Below are 18,822 nucleotides of genomic sequence, written 5' to 3' on the forward strand. Positions count from 1 at the left end.
TCTGTGGAGATGAAAGAAGTAAAATCTAGTCAGGACACAATTAAAAATGCTACAACCGATGTGCAATCTCGAATGCATATGGATGCCATGGTGGCAAGGATGGACGAAGCAGAGCAGCAAATCAGCAACAGAGAAGACAAGATTACGGAGAATGAAGCAGAAAAAAAGAGGGAAACAAAAGCAGAAGAGCACAAGACTTAGAGAACTTAGTGACTTTTATTTTATTTTTTTAATTTTTTTTTCAACGTTTATTTATTTTTGGGACAGAGAGAGACAGAGCATGAACAGGGGAGGGGCAGAGAGAGAGGGAGACACAGAATCAGAAACAGGCTCCAGGCTCTGAGCCATCAGCCCAGAGCCCGAAGCGGGGCTCGAACTCACGGACCGCGAGATCGTGACCTGGCTGAAGTCGGATGCTTAACCGACTGCGCCACCCAGGCGCCCCGACTTAGTGACTTTTAAAAAGGATTAATATTTGAAAGGTAGGAGTCCCAGAAGATGGAAGAGAGAGAAAAAAGGGACAGAAGGTTTATGTGAGCAATTTATAGCAGAAAACTTTACTAATCTAGGGAAGGACACAGACATCAAAAGCCAGGAAGCACAGAGAACTCCCATTAGATTTAACAAAAACCAACCATCACCAAGGCATATCATAGTCAAATATACAAAATACACAGACAAAAAAAGACTTATAAAATACCAGCAAGGGAAAAAAGTCCTGAACCTACAAGGGAAGACACATCAGGTTCACAGCAGACCTATCCACAGAAACTTGGCAGGCCAGAAAAGACTGGCAAGATATATTCAACGTGCTGAATTGAAAAAGTATGCAGCCAAGAATTTATCTGGCAAGGCTGTCATTCAAAATAGAAGGAGAGATAAAGTTTACCAGACAAACAAAAACTAAGGGAGTTCTGACCACTAAACCAGCCCTGCAAGAAATTTTAAGGTGGACTCTCTAAGGGGAGAAAAGACAAAACAAAGACTAGAAAGGTCCAGAGATCATCACCAGAAACACCAACTCTACAGGCAACACAATGGCACTAAATTCATATCTTTCACTACTCACTCTAAATGTCGATGGACTAAATGCTCCAATCAAAAGACACTGGGTATCAGAATGGATAAGAAAACAAGACTCATCTATATGCTGCTAAAAAAGAGACTCATTTTAGATCTAAATACACTTGCAGATTGAAAGTTAAGGGGATGGAGAATAATCTATCATGCTAATAGTCACCAAAAGAAAGGTGCAGTAGTCATCCTTGTATCAGATAATCTGGACTTTAAAATAAAAACTATAACAGATGAAGAAGGACACTATATCATAATTAAGGGGTCTATCCACCAAGAAGACCTAACAATTGTAAATATTTATTCCTCCAATGTGAAAGCACCCAAATATATAAATCAATCACAAAAATAAAGAAATTCATTGATAATAATACCATAATAGTAGGGGACTTCAACACCCCACTTACAGCAATGGACAAATCATCTAAGCAGAAAATCAACAGGGAAACAATGGCTTTAAATGACACACTGGACCAGATAGACTTAACAGATATACATTCAGAACATTTCATCCTAAAGCAGGAGAACGCACATTCTTCTTGAGTGTACATGGAACATTTTCTAGAACAGATAGCATATTGGGACACAAATCAGCCATCAACAAGTACAAAAAGATTGAGATCATACTGTGTATATTTTCAGACCACAATGCTATGAAACTCGAAATCAACCACAAGAAAAAATTTGGAAAGACCATGAATACTTGGAGATAAAATAACATCCTACTAAAGAATGGGAACTCTTTCAGAGGAGCCAGGATAGCGGAACAGCATGGAAGTTTTTTTGTGTGTCTCGCATCCATGAAATACAGCCAGACCAACACTAAATCCTCCTACACACCTAGAAAACTGATTGGAGGATTAACACAACAGTCTGCACAACCTGAACCACAGAATTCAGCAGGTACACAGCACGGAGAGGTGGACTTGGGGAGCGAGAAGGCACGGGAAGGGAGGTGCTTTTGCAAGTGGAGAGAGGATGGAGACTGGGGGTGTGGGGGTCAATACGGGAAAAGCACCCCTCCCCAAAAGCAGCTGGAGAGAAAGTGGAAAACTGGAAACAGCTGCAGGGACTAAACTAAAAAGGGAGTAAGGAGAAAGGAGAGGGTTTAAATTCCATTAAGACTGTAAACAAGGGGAACACAAAGTCTGCAACTCCTCAGCTCAACACCTGGTGGTACTCTGGTGAGAAGGGCAAATCCCCAGGAACAGAGTGGGGTCCGGGAGGTTCTTGGGCCACACGGGGAAAAGTGGTTCCACTGCTGGAAGGACATTTGGTAGAGACTATTGAAGCCACCTGGTCCCAGCAGACTCCAGAAAACAGCCACATTCGCTGGTACTGGAACAAGGTCGTTAAGGGTGAAGCCTGGTGCTAGATATATGTTGTGATTTTCCATAACCCCTGAAAAGCTGCTGCTACACTATCTCGCGAACTTTTTCTGGGGCGGGTTGGAACCTGGCCACAGTCTCTGGGCACCGGCAGCAGCACGGTCCAGCAAGCATTCCGGGGTGCAGCCAACATTCGGCCATTGCTTGGTGAGACCCTCCCACAGAGGGGCAAAACGGGTCAAAGCCACAGTCCTTCAGAAGTAACGGACCGGGGAAAACAGCCGCATCTGAGACAAAACTCGGGAGAGAGGTACTGCCTGGGGCCTGGTCACCGACAGTGAAGAAGCAGGGAGTGGACTAAAGGTGAAGACAGAGGACGGGTGCACGATTGCTGATCAGAGAGAACAGAGTTCCCATACTAGAGACCGGGTAGCTGGGTGACGCCATTTTCACCACTCCCGCACATACGCATAGACACTTACGAGCGCTAAAACCATCCACCCCTGTAGGCTAGCAGCGCCATGGAGTGGAGAACAGTCTTTACACTGAGCCCCGCCCAACTGGGCCAACCTCACTCGTCAAGAACACAAGTCTCACTGCCTACTTAGTTTATGGACTATAAAGTGCTACATAGACTGACTTCTAGGGGAAAACGAAGTAATTTCCTATTTCAATCTGTTAGCAGGTCCATCTATTCAATTTTCTTTTTTTTTCTCCTTTACACTATTCTTTTTCTTGAGTACAGAAAGAGAAAAAATTCATTTTTATTTTCAATTTTTTATTAAAAATATTTTTAATTTTTTTTTACTATATTTTTCTTTTGTGTCAATTTTTTCAAATTCTATCTTACTTCCATCATTCTATTTTTGTCTACTTCAGTGTATTCACCTTCTCAAATTTTCAAACGATTTCCTTTTCTTTTTTTTCTTTTTTCTCTTTTTCATTTCTATTCTTTTTCTTGAATTCAGAAAAACTTCATTTTTACTTTCAATTGCAACTAAAAATATTTTCCTTTAATTTTTTACTATATTTTTTGCTTTTATATAAATTTTTTCAAATTCTATTTTACTTCCATCATTTTATTTTAGACTCCCACTACTTTGAAAAGTGTATTCACTTTTTAAAACGATTTCCTTTTTTCTTCTTTTTCATTTCTTTTCTTTTTCTTAAACAGAAAGAGAAAAAATTCATTTTTATTTTCAATTATTAAAAATATTTTTAATTTTTTTCTACTATATTCTTTACTTTTGTGTAAATCTTTTTAAATTCTATTTTACTCCCATCATCTCATTTTAGTCTACTTGAGTGTATTCATTTTTTCAAATTCTCAAACAATTTCCTTTTTTTTCTTCCCCCTTTTTTTCTCTAATCTGTCAAACCACTTTCAACACCCAGACCAAATCACACCTATGATCTAGCATCATTTACTCGATTTTTTTGTGTATGTTTTTAATTTTTTAATTTTAATTTTTTAATTTTAATTTTTCTACCTTATTAATTCCTTTTCTCCCTTCAAAATCACAAAATGAAGGAATTCACCCCAAAGGAAAGAGCATGAAGAAACAACAGCCAGGGATTTAACCAACACAGATACAAGCAAGATGTCTGAACCAGAATTTAGAATCACGATAATAAGAACACTAGCTGCAGTCGAAAACAGATTAGAATCCCTTTCTGCAGAGATAAAAGAAGTAAAAAATAGAATGAAATTAAAAATGCTATAACTGAACTGCAATCATGGATGGATGCAGCCGCGGCAAGGATGGATGAGGCAGAACAGAGAATCAGTGATATAGAGGACAAACTTATAGAGAATAATGAGGCAGAAAAAAAGAGGGAGATGAAGGCAAAAGAGCATGATTTAAGAATTAGAGAAATCAGTGACTCATTAAAAAGGAACAACATCAGAATCATAGGGGTCCCAGAAGAGGAAGAGAGAGAAATAGGGGTAGAAGGGTTATGTGAGCAAATCATAGCAGAAAACTTTCCTAATCTGGGAAAAGACACAGACATCAAAATCTGGGAAGCACAGAGGACGACCCCCATTAGATTCAACAAAACCCAACCATCAAAAAGGCATATCATAGTCAAATTCACAAAATACTCAGGCAAGGAGAGAATCATGAAGGCAGCAAGGGAAAAAAAGTCCCTAACCTACAAGGGAAGACAGATCAGGTTTGCAGCAGACCTATCCACAGAAACTTGGCGTGGCAGGATATATTCAATGTGCTGAATCAGAAAAATATGCAGCCAAGAATTCTTTACCCAGCAAGGCTGTCATTCAAAATAGAAGGAAAGATTAAAAGTTTCCCAAACAAAAATTAAAGGAGTTTCTGACCACTAAACGAGCCCTGCAAGAAATTTTAAGGGGGACTCTCTGAGGGGAGAAAAGATGAATACATATACATATATATAGCAACAAAGATTATAAAGGACCAGAAACACCACCAGAAAATCCAACTCCACAAGCATCATAATGGCAATGAATTCATATCTTTCAGTACTCACTCTAAACGTCAATGGACTCAATGTTCCAATCAAAAGACATAGGGTAACAGAATGGATAAGAAAACAAGATCCATCTATATGCTGTTTACAAGAGACCCACTTTAGACCTAAAGACACCTTCAGATTGAATATAAGGGGATGGAGAACCATCTATCATGCTAATGGTCAACCAAAGAAAGTCAGAGTAGCCATACTTATATCACAAAATCTAGACTTTAAAATAAAGACTGTATCAAGAGATGCAGAAGGGCATTACATCATAATCAAGGGGGTCTATCCACCAAGAAGACCTAACAATTGTAAACATTTATGCACCAAATATGGAAGCACCCAAATATATACATCAATGAATCACAAACAAAGAAACTCATCAATACTAATACCATAATAGTAGGAGACTTCAATACCCTACTCACAACAATTGACAGATCATCTAATCAAAAAATCAACAAGGAAACAATGGCCTTGAATGACACACTGGACCAGACGAACTTAACAGATATATTGAGAACATTTCATCCTAAAGCAGCAGAATATACATTCTTCTCCAGTGCACATGGAACGTTCTCCAGAATAGACCATATACTGGACACAAATCAGCCCTAAGTAAGTACAAAAAGATCGAGAGGATACAGTGCATATTTTCAAACCACAACGCTATCAAACTCGAAATCAACCACAAGAAAAATTTGAAAGGTAACAAATACTTGGAGACTGAAGAACGTCCTACTAAAGAATGAATGGGCTAACCAAGCAGTTTAAGAGGAAATTTAAAAGTATATGGAAGTCAATGAAAATGATAACACCACAACCCAAAACCTTTGGGACGCAGCAAAGGCAGTCATAAGAGGAAAGTATATAGCAATCCAGGCCTTCCTAAAGAAGGAAGACAGATCTTAGATACATATCCTAACCTTACACCTTAAGAAGCTGGAAAAAGAATAGCAAATAAAACCCCAAACCAGCAGAAAACAGAAAATAATAAAGATTAGAGCAGAAATTAATGCTGGTTCTTTGAAAGAATTAACAAAATTGATAAACCACTAGCCAGTTTGATCAAAAAGAAAAAGGAAAGGACCCAAATAAATAAAGTCAAGAATGAAACAGGAGAGATCACAACCAACACAGCAGAAATAAAAACAATAATAAGAGAATATTATGAGCAATTATATGCCAATAAAATGGGCAATCTGGAAGAAATGGACAAATTCCTAAAAGATATACACCACCAAAACTGAAACAGGAAGAAATAAAAAATTTGAACAGACCTATAACCAGTAAGGAAATCAAAGTAGTAATCAAAAATCTGCCAAAAAAACAAGAGTCCGGGGCCAGATGGCTTTCCAGGGAAATTCTACCTAACATTTAAGGAAGAGTGAACACCTATTCTCTTGAAGCTGTTCCAAAAAATAGAAATGGAAGGAAAACTTCCAAACTCTTTCTATGAAGCCAGCATTACGTTCATTCCAAAACCAGACAGAGATCCCACTAAGAAGGAGAACTATATAGACCAATTTCCCTGATGAACATGGATGCAAAAATCCTCAACAAGATATTAGCCAACTGGATCCAACAATACATTAAAAAATGTATTCATCATGACCAAGTGGGATTTATACCTGGGATGCAGGGTTGGTTCAATATCCACAAAACAATTAACGTGATTCATCACACCAATAAAAGAAAGGACAAGAGCCATATGATCCTCTCAACAGATGCAGAGAAAGCATGTGACAAAATACAGCATCCTTTCTTGATAAAAACCCTCAAGAAAGTAGGGATAGAAGGAGCATACCTCGAGATCATAAAAGCCATATAAGAGCGTCCCAACGCTAATATCATCCTCAATGGGGAAAAACTGAGAGCTTTCCCCCTAACGTCAGGAACAAGCCAGGGATGTCCACTCTTGCCACTGTTATTCAACATAGGATTGGAAGTCTTAGCCTCTGAAATCAGACAACACAAAGAAATAAAAGCCATCCAAATTGGGCAGAAGGAGGTCAAACTTTCACTCTTTGCAGATGACATGATACTGTATATGGAATACCCAAAAGATTCCACAAAAAAAACTGTTAGAATAATTCATGAATTCAGCAAAGTTGCAGGATATAAAATCAATGCACAGAAATCAGGTGCATTCCTATACACCAACAATGAAGTGACAGAAAGAGAAATCAAGGAATCGATCCCATTTACAGTTGCACGAAAAACCATAAAACACCTAGGAATAAATCTAACCAAAGAGGTGAAAAATCTATATGCTGAAAATTATAGAAAGCTTATGAAAGAAAAGACACCAAAAAATGGAAAAAGATTCCCTGCTCCTGGATAGGAAGAACAAATACTGTTAACATGTCAATACTACCCAAAGCAATCTACATATTCAATGAAATCCCTATCAAAATAACACCAGCATTCTTCACAGAGCTAGAACAAATAATCCTAAAATTTGTATGGAACCAGAAAAGACCCCGAATAGCCAAAGAGATCTTGAAAAAGAAAACCAAAGCTGGAGGCATCACAATCCCAGACTTCAAGCTATACTACAAAGCTGTAATCATCAAGACAGTACGGTACTGTCACAAGAACAGACACTCAGATCAATGGAACAGAATAGAGAACCCAGAAATGGACCCACAAACGTATGGCCAACTAATCTTTGACAAAGCAGGAAAGACTATCCAATGGAATAAAGACAGTCTCTTCAGCAAGTGGTGTTGGGAAAACTGGACAGCAACATGCAGAAGAATGAACCTGGACCACTTTCTTACACCATACACAAAAATAAACTCAAAATGGATGAAAGACCTCATCTTTGATCTTGGCCACAGCAACTTCTTACTCAACACGTCTCCGGAGGCAAGGGAAACAAAAGCAAAAATGAACTACTGGGACCTCGTCAAAATAAAAAGCTTCTGCACAGCGAAGGAAACAAACAATCAACAAAACTAAAAGGTAACTGACAGAATGGGAGAAGATATTTGTAAATGACATATCAGATAAAGGGTTAGTATCCAACATCTATGAAGACCTTATCAAACTCAACACCCAAAAAACAAATAATTCAGTGAAGAAATGTGCAAAAGACATGAATAGACACTTCTCCAAGGAAGACACAGATGGCCAATGGACACATGAAAAAATGCTCAACATCACTCACCATCAGGGAAATACAAAGCAGAACCACAATGAGATACCACCTTACACCTGTCAGAATGGCTAACGTTAACAACTCAGGCAACAACAGATGTTGGCGAGGATGCGGACAAAGAGGATCTCTTTTGCATTGTTGGTGGGAATGCAAGCTGGTGCAGCCATTCTGGAAAACAGGTTCCTCAAAAAACTAAAAATGGAGCTACCCTACAACCCAGGATTGCACTACTAGGCATTTATCCACGGAATACAGGTGTGCTGCTTTGAAGGGACACATGCAGCCCCCATGTTTATAGCAGCACTATCAACAATATGCAAAGTATGGAAAGAGCCCAAATGTCCATCGATGGATGAATGGATAAAGAAAATGTGATATACATATTAAATGGAGTATTACTTGGCAATCGAAAAGAATGAAATCTTGCCATTTGCAACTACGTGGATGGAACTGGAAGGTATTATGCTAAGTGAAATTAGTCAGAGAAAGACAAAAATCATATGACTTAACTCATATGAGGACTTTAAAAGACAAAACAGATGAACATAAGGGAAGGGAAACAAAAATAGTATAGAAACAGGGAGGGGGACAAAACAGAAGAGACTCATAAATATGAAGAACAAACTGAGGGTTACACAAGTGATTGTGAGAGGGGGGATGGGCTAAATGGGTAAGGGGCATTAAGGAGTCTACTCCCGAAATCATTGTTGCACTATATGCTAACTAATTTGCATGTAAATTTTAAGAAATAAAAAATCAAATTAAAAAAAAGAAAAAGTACATGGAAGCCAATGAAAATGAAAACACGAAAACCCCAAACTCTGGGACACAGCAAAGGAGGTCATAAGAGGGAGGTATATAGCAATCAGGTCTTCTTAAAGAAGGAAGAAAGGTCTCAAATACACAACCTAACCTTACACCTAAAAGAGCAGGAAAAAGAGCAGCAAATAAAGCCCAAAGTCAGCAGAAAACGGGAAATAATGAAGATTAAAGCAGAAATCAGTAAGGTATATTTAAAAAAAAAAAAAAAAAAAAAACAGTTGAACAGATCAATGAAACCAGGAGCTGGTTCTCTGAAAGAATTAACAAAAGTCATAAACCCCTAGCCAGTTTCATCAAAAAGAAAAGGGAAAGGACCAAATAAATAAGATCAAGAATTAAAGAGGGGTGATCACAACCAACACCACAGAAATACAAACAATAATAATAAAACATGAGCAACTATATGCCAGCACATTTGGCAATCGGGAACAAACAGAAAAATTCCTAGAAACATATAAACTACCAAAACTGAGATAGGAGGTAGAAAATTTGAACAGACCCACATTCAGTAAAGAAATTGAATCAGTAATCAAAATCTCCCAACAAACAAGAGTCCAGGGCCAGATGGCTTTCCAGGGGAATTCTACCAAACATTTAAAGAAGAGTTAGCACCTATTCTTTTGAAGCTGTTCCAAAAAATAGAATGGAAGCAAAAACTTCCAAATTCAGTCTATGCAGCCAGCATTACCTTGATTCCAAAACCTGACAAAGACTCCACTAAAAAGGAGAACCACAGACCAATTTCCCTGATGAACATGGATGCAAAAATTCCCAACTAGAACTAGCCAACAATACATTAAAAGAATTATTCACCAGGATCAAGTGGGATTTATTCCTAGGATTCAGGTCTGGTTCGTATCTGCAAATCAGTGTGATATATCACGTTAATAACAGAAAGGATAAGAACCACATGATCCTCTCAATAGATGCAGAGAAAGCATTTGACAAAATACAGCATCCTTTCTTGATAGCCCTTAAGTAGGAATAAAAGGATTATGCCTCAAGATCATAGAGGCCACTACAAAAGACCCACAGGTAATACCATCCTCAATGAGGAAAAACTGAGAGCTTTCCCCCTAAGGTCAGGAACACAACAAGGATGTCCATTCTCACCACTGTTATTCAACATAGTGTTGCAAGTCATAGCCTCAGCAATGAGACAACACAAAGAAATAAAAAGCATCCTAATGGGCAAAGAGGAAATCAAACTTTCACTCTTGGAGGACGACTTGATACTCTATGTGTAAAACCCAAAAGAGTCCACCAAAAAACTGCTAGAATTGATCCATGAATTCAGCAAAGTCGCAGAATATAAAATCAATGCAAAGAAATCAGCTGCATTTCCATACACCAATAATGAAGCAGCAGAAAAAGAAATCATGGAATCAATCCCATTTATTGCACCAAAACCCATAAAATATCTAGGAATAAACCTAACCAAAGAGGTGAAAAATCTATACACTGAAAATTATAGAAAGCTTATGAAAGAAATTGAAGACACAAAAAATTAGAAAAACATTCCATGCTCATAGATTTGAAAAACAAATACTGTTAAAATGTCAATACCACCCAAAGCAAGCTACATATTCAATACAATCCCTATCAAAATAACACCAGCATTCTTCACAGAGCTACAACACATAATCCTAAAATTTGTATGGAACCAGAAAAGATCCCAAATAGCCAAAGCAATCCTGAAAAAGAAAACCAAAGCTGGAGGCATTATAATTCCATACTTCAAGCTGTACTACAAAGCTGTAATCATCAAGACAGTATGGTACTGGCACAAAAACAGACACTTAGATCAGTGGAGCAGAATACAGAACCCAGAAATGGACCCACAAATGTATGGCCAACTTTGGCAAAGCAGGAAAGAATATCCAATGGAATAAAGACAGTCTCTTCAGCAAATGGGTGTTGGAAACACTGAACAGCAACATGCAGAAGAATGAACCTGGACTATTTTCTTACTCCATACACAAAAATAAACTCAAAATGGATGAAAGACCTAAACATGAGGCAGGAAACCATCAAAATCCTAGAGAACAGGCAACAACCTCCTTCACAGTGGCCACATCAACTTGTTACTTGACATGTCTCCAGAGGCAAGGGAAACAAAAGCAAAAATGAACTATTTGGACCTCTCTGCACAATAAAGGAAACAATCAGCAAAACTTAAAGGCAGCCAACAGAATGAGAGAAGATATTTGCAAATGACATATCAGATAAAGGATTAGTATACAAAGTCTATAAAGAAATTGTCAAACTCAACACCCAAAAACCATGTAATCCAGTGAAGAAATGGGCAAAAGACATAGACACTTTTCCAAAAAATACATCCAGATGTCTAACAGACCCATGAAAAGATGCTCAACATCATTCATCATCAGAGAAATACAAATCAAAACCACAATGAGATACCACCTCACGCCTGTCAGAATGGCTCACATTAACAACTCAGGCAACAACAGATGTTGGCAAGGATGCGGAGAGAGAGGATCTCTTTTGTACTGCTGGTGGGAATGCAAACTGGTGTAGGCACTCTGGAAAACAGTATGGAGTTTCCTCAAAAAATTAAAAATAGAACTACCTATAACCCAGCAATTGTACTGCTAGGTATTTATCCAAAGGATACAGGAGTGCTGTTTTGAAGGGGCACGTGCACCCCAATGTTTGTAGCAGTGACATTGACAATAGCCAAAGTGTGGAAAGAGCCAAAATGTCCATCTACTGATGAATGGATAAAGATGTGGTATGTATTGTATGTACGTGTGTGTGTGTATCTATCTATCTATCTATATATATAGATATATACACACACGTACATACATCTATATATATATAGATAGATAGATAGATAGATACACACACACACGTACATACGTATGTAATGTATACACACACACACACACACACACACACACACACACACAATGGAATATTACTCAGTGATCAAAAAGAATGAAATCTTGCCATTTGTAACAACATGGAAGGAATTAGAGCGTATTATGCTAAGCAAAATAAGTCAGAGAAAGACAAATATCATATGATTTCACTCACATGTAGAATTTAAGATACAAAACAGATGAACATAAGGGAAGGGAAGCAAAAATAATATAAAAACAGAGACGGAGACAAACCATAAGAGACTCGTAAATACAGAGAACTGAGGGTTGCTGGAAGGGTGTTGGGTGGGGGAATGAACTACATGAGCAAGGGACATCAAGGAGGACACTTGCTGGGATGAGCACTGGGTGTTATATGTAAGTGACGAATCACTAAAATCTATTCCTGAAATCATTATTATACTATATGTTAACTAACTTGGATTTAAATTTAAAAAAAGAAAGTAAAATAAAATAGAAATCTCACTTCTTTATCATTCAAATGATAATCCACATTTTCCTATTCTACTCACCGAATCATGTTCAATATGACAAAAGAAATCATCAAAAAGCACAAAACAGTAAAAACAAAAATCCAATTATTTCCTACTAGATGTCAGATATTTTAGCCTGGGGTACTAAATAGGACTCAAATGTATTTGTAAGAGAAACAACATTTTAAATTCCACATTTATAAGAAACAAGTAATTGAAAAACACAAGAACTCAAATGATATATGCTTCCTTAAGTAAGAATTAAGCCACCTGGCCTTGCTCTAAATAGGCCCATACTTCACAGAGTAAAATCCTGTGACTGTATCACACAGTTACTTTTCACCTCCTTTCTCTACCCAAATACTTGGAACTACAAAGAGTAACACAATTCTTTTTTAGGTAATAGAATTTGAATAAAAATTCCTCCTACAATTTATAGGAGATTACAAACAAGGGCCAAAAAAGAACCTCTTCATGTTCCCCATTTCCTAATAGGTGAGGCCTAGGAAAACAAGAATAGGGTAATGACCTATGTCACTGCAAGCACTTCTGATTACCCACCGAGCAGGAGAAAATAAATATACATAATGTACGATGGAATGGCAGCATGCAAAGGTCTACTGGTTGGCCTCGCTCTATTTTTTATAATAAAGTTTAACAGGGTTTCAGACCAAACAACAAAAAACAAAACAAAAAGATACAAGGGATTCATATTCTAGCAAATCACGAAAAAAATATATGTATGCTAAACCACCTACACCAAATCTCCTTATCTTCCTCACCTAATCTCTGACAAGTGATGGGCTATTCAGTGGATTCAAAAGTAGAAATGTACAAAGACTGCCAGAAAAGTGAATAGCATCTATTACTAAAGAACCAAAAAGTCAGGGGCACCTGGGCAGCTCAGATGGTTAAGCGACCAACTTCAGCTCAGGTCATGATCTCAGCATTTCTCAGCCCACATGGGCTGACAGCTCGGAGCCTGGAGCCTGCTTCAGATTCTGTGTCTCCTTCTCTCTCTACCCCTCCCCTGCTCATGCCTGTCTCTGTCTCTCTCTCTCTGTCTTTCTCTCTCCCTCTCAAAAATAAACATTAAAAAAAAAATTTTTTTTAAGTCAAGCCTAGTAAGTATATGAAAAGATGTTCAACATCATCACTCATTTGGGAATTGCAAATTAAAACTACAAGATATGCCATTTTACACCCATTAGAATGACTACAATTTAAAAAAAAAAAATAAAAGTAACAAGTGTTGATGGGGATGTGGAGAAATGGGAACCATCCTACATTAACAGTAGGAATGTAATATGGTGCACCTTCAAAAACAGCATAGCATTCACTGTTAAGTTTAAAGAAATTTACCATAAGACCCAGCAATTCCACTCCTAGGTATCTAATTCCATGAGAAATGAAAATAAATGTCCATGTTAACAATGGCACATGGATATTCACACCAGCATTATTCCCAACAGCCCAAAACTGAAATTAACCCATATGTCCATCAACTGGAAAATGGACAGCCAAAATGTGATACATCCATACAATTTTATCTATTTAGCAATAAAAAAGAACAAACTGATAATAAATACTACAACACAGAAATAATTTACATACATAAACCCAAATCATTAATGTGGGAATAAAAATGTTCCAAAATTGACTTATGGTGATGACCACTAAATACATTTACTAAAATTCACTGCCACTACACTGGAAATGTGTAAATTTCATAGTATGTAAAATATGCATCAAAAAAGTTGTGAAAAAAAACACAACTGAGGTATTCAATTCATTTTATATGAATCAGAAATTAACACAGTATCCCTATTTTGCATTTATCTTAGTATACCGCAATCTAAAATTTGACTACATGTAAAAGGTATATTAGACTAAAACAACAACAACAACAAAAAAAAAAAAACAGGGAAAGTGAAACGTAGTTTAGGTCATAAGGTAAACAGAAAAGAAGACAAAGATATAACAAGATCTCCCATCTCTATTTAGCATGCATGTCTCTGGATACCTAAGGGTCAGGGAGATTGGAGACTCTAAGGGCTGCCTTTTGAAGGGAAAGGAAACTAACCTTGATCCTGCAGTTTTAAGTTACTTTGATCTTGCATTTTTAAGTTAATCACTATATATTTGTGTAGCTCTATAAAAAATAAAACATTTATCAAAAGAAATTCTAGTCTAAGCGTTCCTCAATCTTCTACTCTTACAAAATATAAGGACATTTAGAAATTTAGAGTAAAAGAAAAATAATGGATCATATGGTATTCTTATTTTTAATTTTTTGAGGAACCTCCATAGTGTTTTCCATAGTGGCTGCACCAATTTACATTTCCACCAGCAGTGTACAAAAGTTCCTTTTTTCCTACATCTTTGCTAACACTTGTTACTTCTTGTCCTTTTGATTCCAGCCATTCTGATAGGTGTGATTTGCATTTCCCTGATGATTAGTGATGTTGAGTACCATTTCATGTGTCTGTTGGCCATCAGTAGTCTTCTTTGGAAATGTCTATTCAAGTCCCTGCACATTTTTTACTGAATTATTTGGTTTTTGATATTGAGTTATAAAGGTTCTTTATATATTTTGTATTTACAAAAAAACAACAACAACAGGGGCGCCTGGGTGGCTCAGTCGGTTAAGCATCCGACTTTGGCTCGGGTCATGATCTCACGGTCCGTGAGTTCGAGCCCCGCGTCAGGCTCTGTGCTGACAGCTCAGAGCCTGGAGCCTGTTTCAGATTCTGTGTCTCCCTCTCTCTGACCCTCCCCCATTCATGCTTTGTCTCTCTCTGTCTCAAAAATAAATAAACGTTAAAAAAAAAAACAACAACAAAAAACAACAAAAAACACACCAAAAGCATTAATTCGAACAGATACATTTACCCCTATGTTTACTGCATTATTTACAACAGCCAAGATATAAAAGCAACCCAAATGGCCATCGATAGATGAACAGAAAAAGAACATCTGGTATACAATATTAGCTGTAAAAAAAGAATAAGATCTTGGCATTTGTACCACTATGGGTAGACCTAGAGGGTACCATGCTAAATGAAATAAGTCAGAGAAAGATATGTACCATATGGTATCACTTATATATGGTATCTAAAAAACAAAATAACAAACAAGCAGAAACAGACCCATTAATACAAAGAACATAAATAGACCCGTAAATACAAAAAACTTGCGGTCACCAGAGGGGAAAGGGGGGCAGGACAGGCAAAGGGGAGAAGGGGAGTTGGGGATACAGCTTCTAGTAAGGGAATAAGTTAAGAGGATAAAAGGTACAGCATAGACAATACAGTCAATGGTACTGTACTATCATAGTATGGTGACAGATGGTGGCTACAGTTGTGGTGAGCACAGCATAACACATAGAGATGCAGAATTACTATGCTGTACGCCTGGAACTAATGTAACATTGTGTGTCTGCTATTCTTCAATTCAAATAATAACAACATAATTACTGCCAAAATTAATTATATATTTTCTATGGGCCAAGTAGAGTGCTAAGAAATTCACATATATGATCTGATTTAATTTTTATAAAAATCCTAGAAAGTGGGTAAAATTACCATCCTCCTTCTCCAGATGGGGAAACTGAAGCATAAGTTGATGATGTGAGTTTCCCATGGTTTCCAACAAGGAAATAGCAATAGCAGTGTCATGTGAGAGAATGCCACCTACAGGGGACAGCCCTATACTAGGGAATTCCTAAGTTAGGCTGACACATTCCAGCCAGAACCTTCCTCTCATAAGCCTGGAGACTCTGTTTAGAACACTGTCCAGGGTAAATAAATAAGATGTAAGATGTAAACCATGAGACTGAAATGAACCCTAGGACATAAAAATCTGACTAGTCCCACATTATTAGTATTGACTTTTCAAATCAGCCTCAGCTAAAGGCACCCTCCCAACTTGGCTCACAGCCCCTCTGCTATCATTCCTACATTCTTGATTATTTAACTCCGTTCAGGAACAGCAAGGCCGCAACAGGCTGAATAGTGAGGGCCTTCCAGACTCTCCTCTACTCCCAAAACATTAAGCCCATCCTCTTCACGTGGCCTTCTGGACTCCTCTTCATTGGTGTGAACGCTTTAAACCTATCTGGCTTCAGGAAATGTCAGATCCCCCTCTCTCAGTGCTGTCCATCACAGCCCTCGCCATCTGCATCACTGCTTGGGCAACCAGATCTTCCATACTCTACTACGTACTTAAAGCGTGCGTATTGTTACTGGGGGTGGGAAGCACACTTACACTATTGTATATTCCTGGAAGTATATAAGCAAAATGTTAGGCACAAGAAATACTTCACGATTTCTAAAGTATGAATATCTTTTATTATTTGCACTTTTTCATGTAACTATATTCGTATTCATAAGTGTTTTGTTTTTTTTAGAGAGAGAGCACACGAGGCGGGGAGGGGAAAGAGGGAAAGAAAGAGATCTTAAGCAGGCTCCACACTTAGTTAGTTGGAGTGGAGCCTGACACAGGGATTGGTCCTCCGACCCTGGGATGATGACCTGAGCCAAAATCAAGAGTAAGACACTCAACCAACTGAGCCCCCCAGACACCCCTGTATTTATCAGTATTTTGTTTGTTCTACCAATACTCTTAAGATTATAAGCTCACTGTTCTAATATATAACTTCATTTCTTTGTACCGTAATATATGTTTAATTTTTTTAAGAGAATGAGTGGGCAAGCATAAATTACTTTTTTTCCAGAAGTACTGAAGTCATTTTATATATTTTTAGTTACCTAAGTGACCACCATTTTTTTTATATATTTAAATCAAAGGACATTAAATAAACATCTCTTTATTCACTGTAAACAATCAACGAAACATATGTGAAAATCATTTGGAAAAAAAAAATGGAAAACAGTAAAAGCACTTTTCTTTTGCCAAAATAATCAAGTGCCAAAAGTTGTTATAATTGGCAGGCAAGTAAACTCGGCCAGTATATGTAGATGTAAATACAACGGGGCAAAACTAGCATAAAACTATGAGTATGTGAATATAATGCACATATACACACATGATTACAAAACCGAAAAACAACAGGGAGGAGGAATTTGAAACAAAGCAAGAGCGTTTAATTCCATTACAGTACTTCATTTCATAACAATAAAATGTTAATAAGAAAAGAAAATGTGGAAAGAAAAGCCCAGATCTGTATACGTTTGAAAAATACCCAGAACTAAGACATTTCATACCTGTAAACATGGCATGAAAATAAGGACTACAGGCAGCCAGCACAACTCTGTGAGCAGAGATCTCCATGTCTTCAGCCACAATTGTGACATCACACAGCAAGTTTTGACTGTTCACAAAGCAGAGAAAGAGAAAATTTTAATGATACCGATAATAAATGTATTCAGCATCCTGTGCTAAAATATTACAGTAAAAATTGCAACATATTACACTCTTCTGAAGTTGAGACTTTTAAAACTGCCATCCTTTACTTTAAAACAGAATTCCTTAAACGTGAAGCACACAGAAAACAGTCACAACAAAGACCCGACATGCATTGGGCCCTCACTCAGAATCTTGCCTTTGTTCAACAGAGAAACCTTTCCCAACCTGATTAATGATTTCTCAACCTAAATAAATTACTGGCAGCAAACCATCAATGGATTGTAAAAGGAGAGGATGTTTGAATTAAGAACAGTTTGAATTAAGAAGTGGCAGATGGCAGTCTCACATTAAGATGAGACAAAATAAAATGTATGTAGAAAACCAAATTGGGTCAAAGTACCAAAAAAAAAAAAAAAAAGATATTTAAAATGATGCTGGGTCATCAAGCAAAGGTAAAACTATATTCAATTGCTCCCACTACTTAAAAGGCATAGAAGACATTTGAGGCTTAACTTAATCACAACATTTTACCAGTGCAAACTATCTCTTTTCTCAAAGCTGGAAAACATTACCACGTACAAAATTAAAAAGCATTTTGTTACCTTAAAACAAACCATTATTCAGCAAGCATAATTATACCTCCCATTCTGAAATATCCATTTTGAGCCATTCAAAACCATACGGTGAACACTTTCTACATTCTACACAAACTGCTAGATGAGCTTTTCCCGCTAAATAAGAATGTCACAGGATATCTTTTTGGCAAAAAGTGGTGCTGATGCTTATTCCAGAACAAGCAAGGAGGCTGCAGCTCTAAAACTGACCTTACTGGTAGTCATGTCATTAATGACTGAAACAGGTGTGGTGAACCCAAAAGTCCTTTCCACACCTCACACACCCAAGCATGAATTTGTGTGTATCCCACACACAGGTCACACTTGGTCCCCTCCTTCACTAGTCTATCTCCTACAAGGATGGCCTGAGGCCTGCTATAATTTTCTAGTAGCTCACAAGCAACATTTTCACATGAGCTTAACCAAATCCTTGAAGTTTTCCACTTTTCCACACTGCCTATTTCTGTAGAATTCACACCAAAAGTTTTTGGAGATCCTACTGGCATTGATTTTCCCTCCGGTCTAGGGGAAACTGTAAGAAAAAGGAGCACGGCAGCGCTGGTGATAACTGTGCTCCAG

At 37.5% G+C, this 18,822-nt stretch overlaps 1 protein-coding gene across 4 annotated transcripts in view; it reads right to left on the reverse strand.

Annotated features, from left to right (window-relative positions):
* The window catches only part of KLHL2 (kelch like family member 2), a 119,392-nt gene that overhangs the window by 76,893 nt on the left and 23,677 nt on the right, over positions 1 to 18,822 (reverse strand). For 3 of the 4 annotated variants that reach the window (XM_045463800.1, XM_045463785.1, XM_045463793.1), the window contains exon 3: positions 17,488 to 17,594. In XM_045463800.1, coding sequence (XP_045319756.1) covers positions 17,488 to 17,594 — 107 coding nt within the window. Of the gene's footprint in view, positions 1 to 17,487; positions 17,595 to 18,822 lie in introns of those variants that run through there. The other variant, XM_045463807.1, reaches the window with a different exon arrangement.

Source organism: Leopardus geoffroyi, chromosome B1, assembly GCF_018350155.1.
Source record: "Leopardus geoffroyi isolate Oge1 chromosome B1, O.geoffroyi_Oge1_pat1.0, whole genome shotgun sequence".
Classification (NCBI taxonomy): Eukaryota; Metazoa; Chordata; class Mammalia; order Carnivora; family Felidae; genus Leopardus; species Leopardus geoffroyi.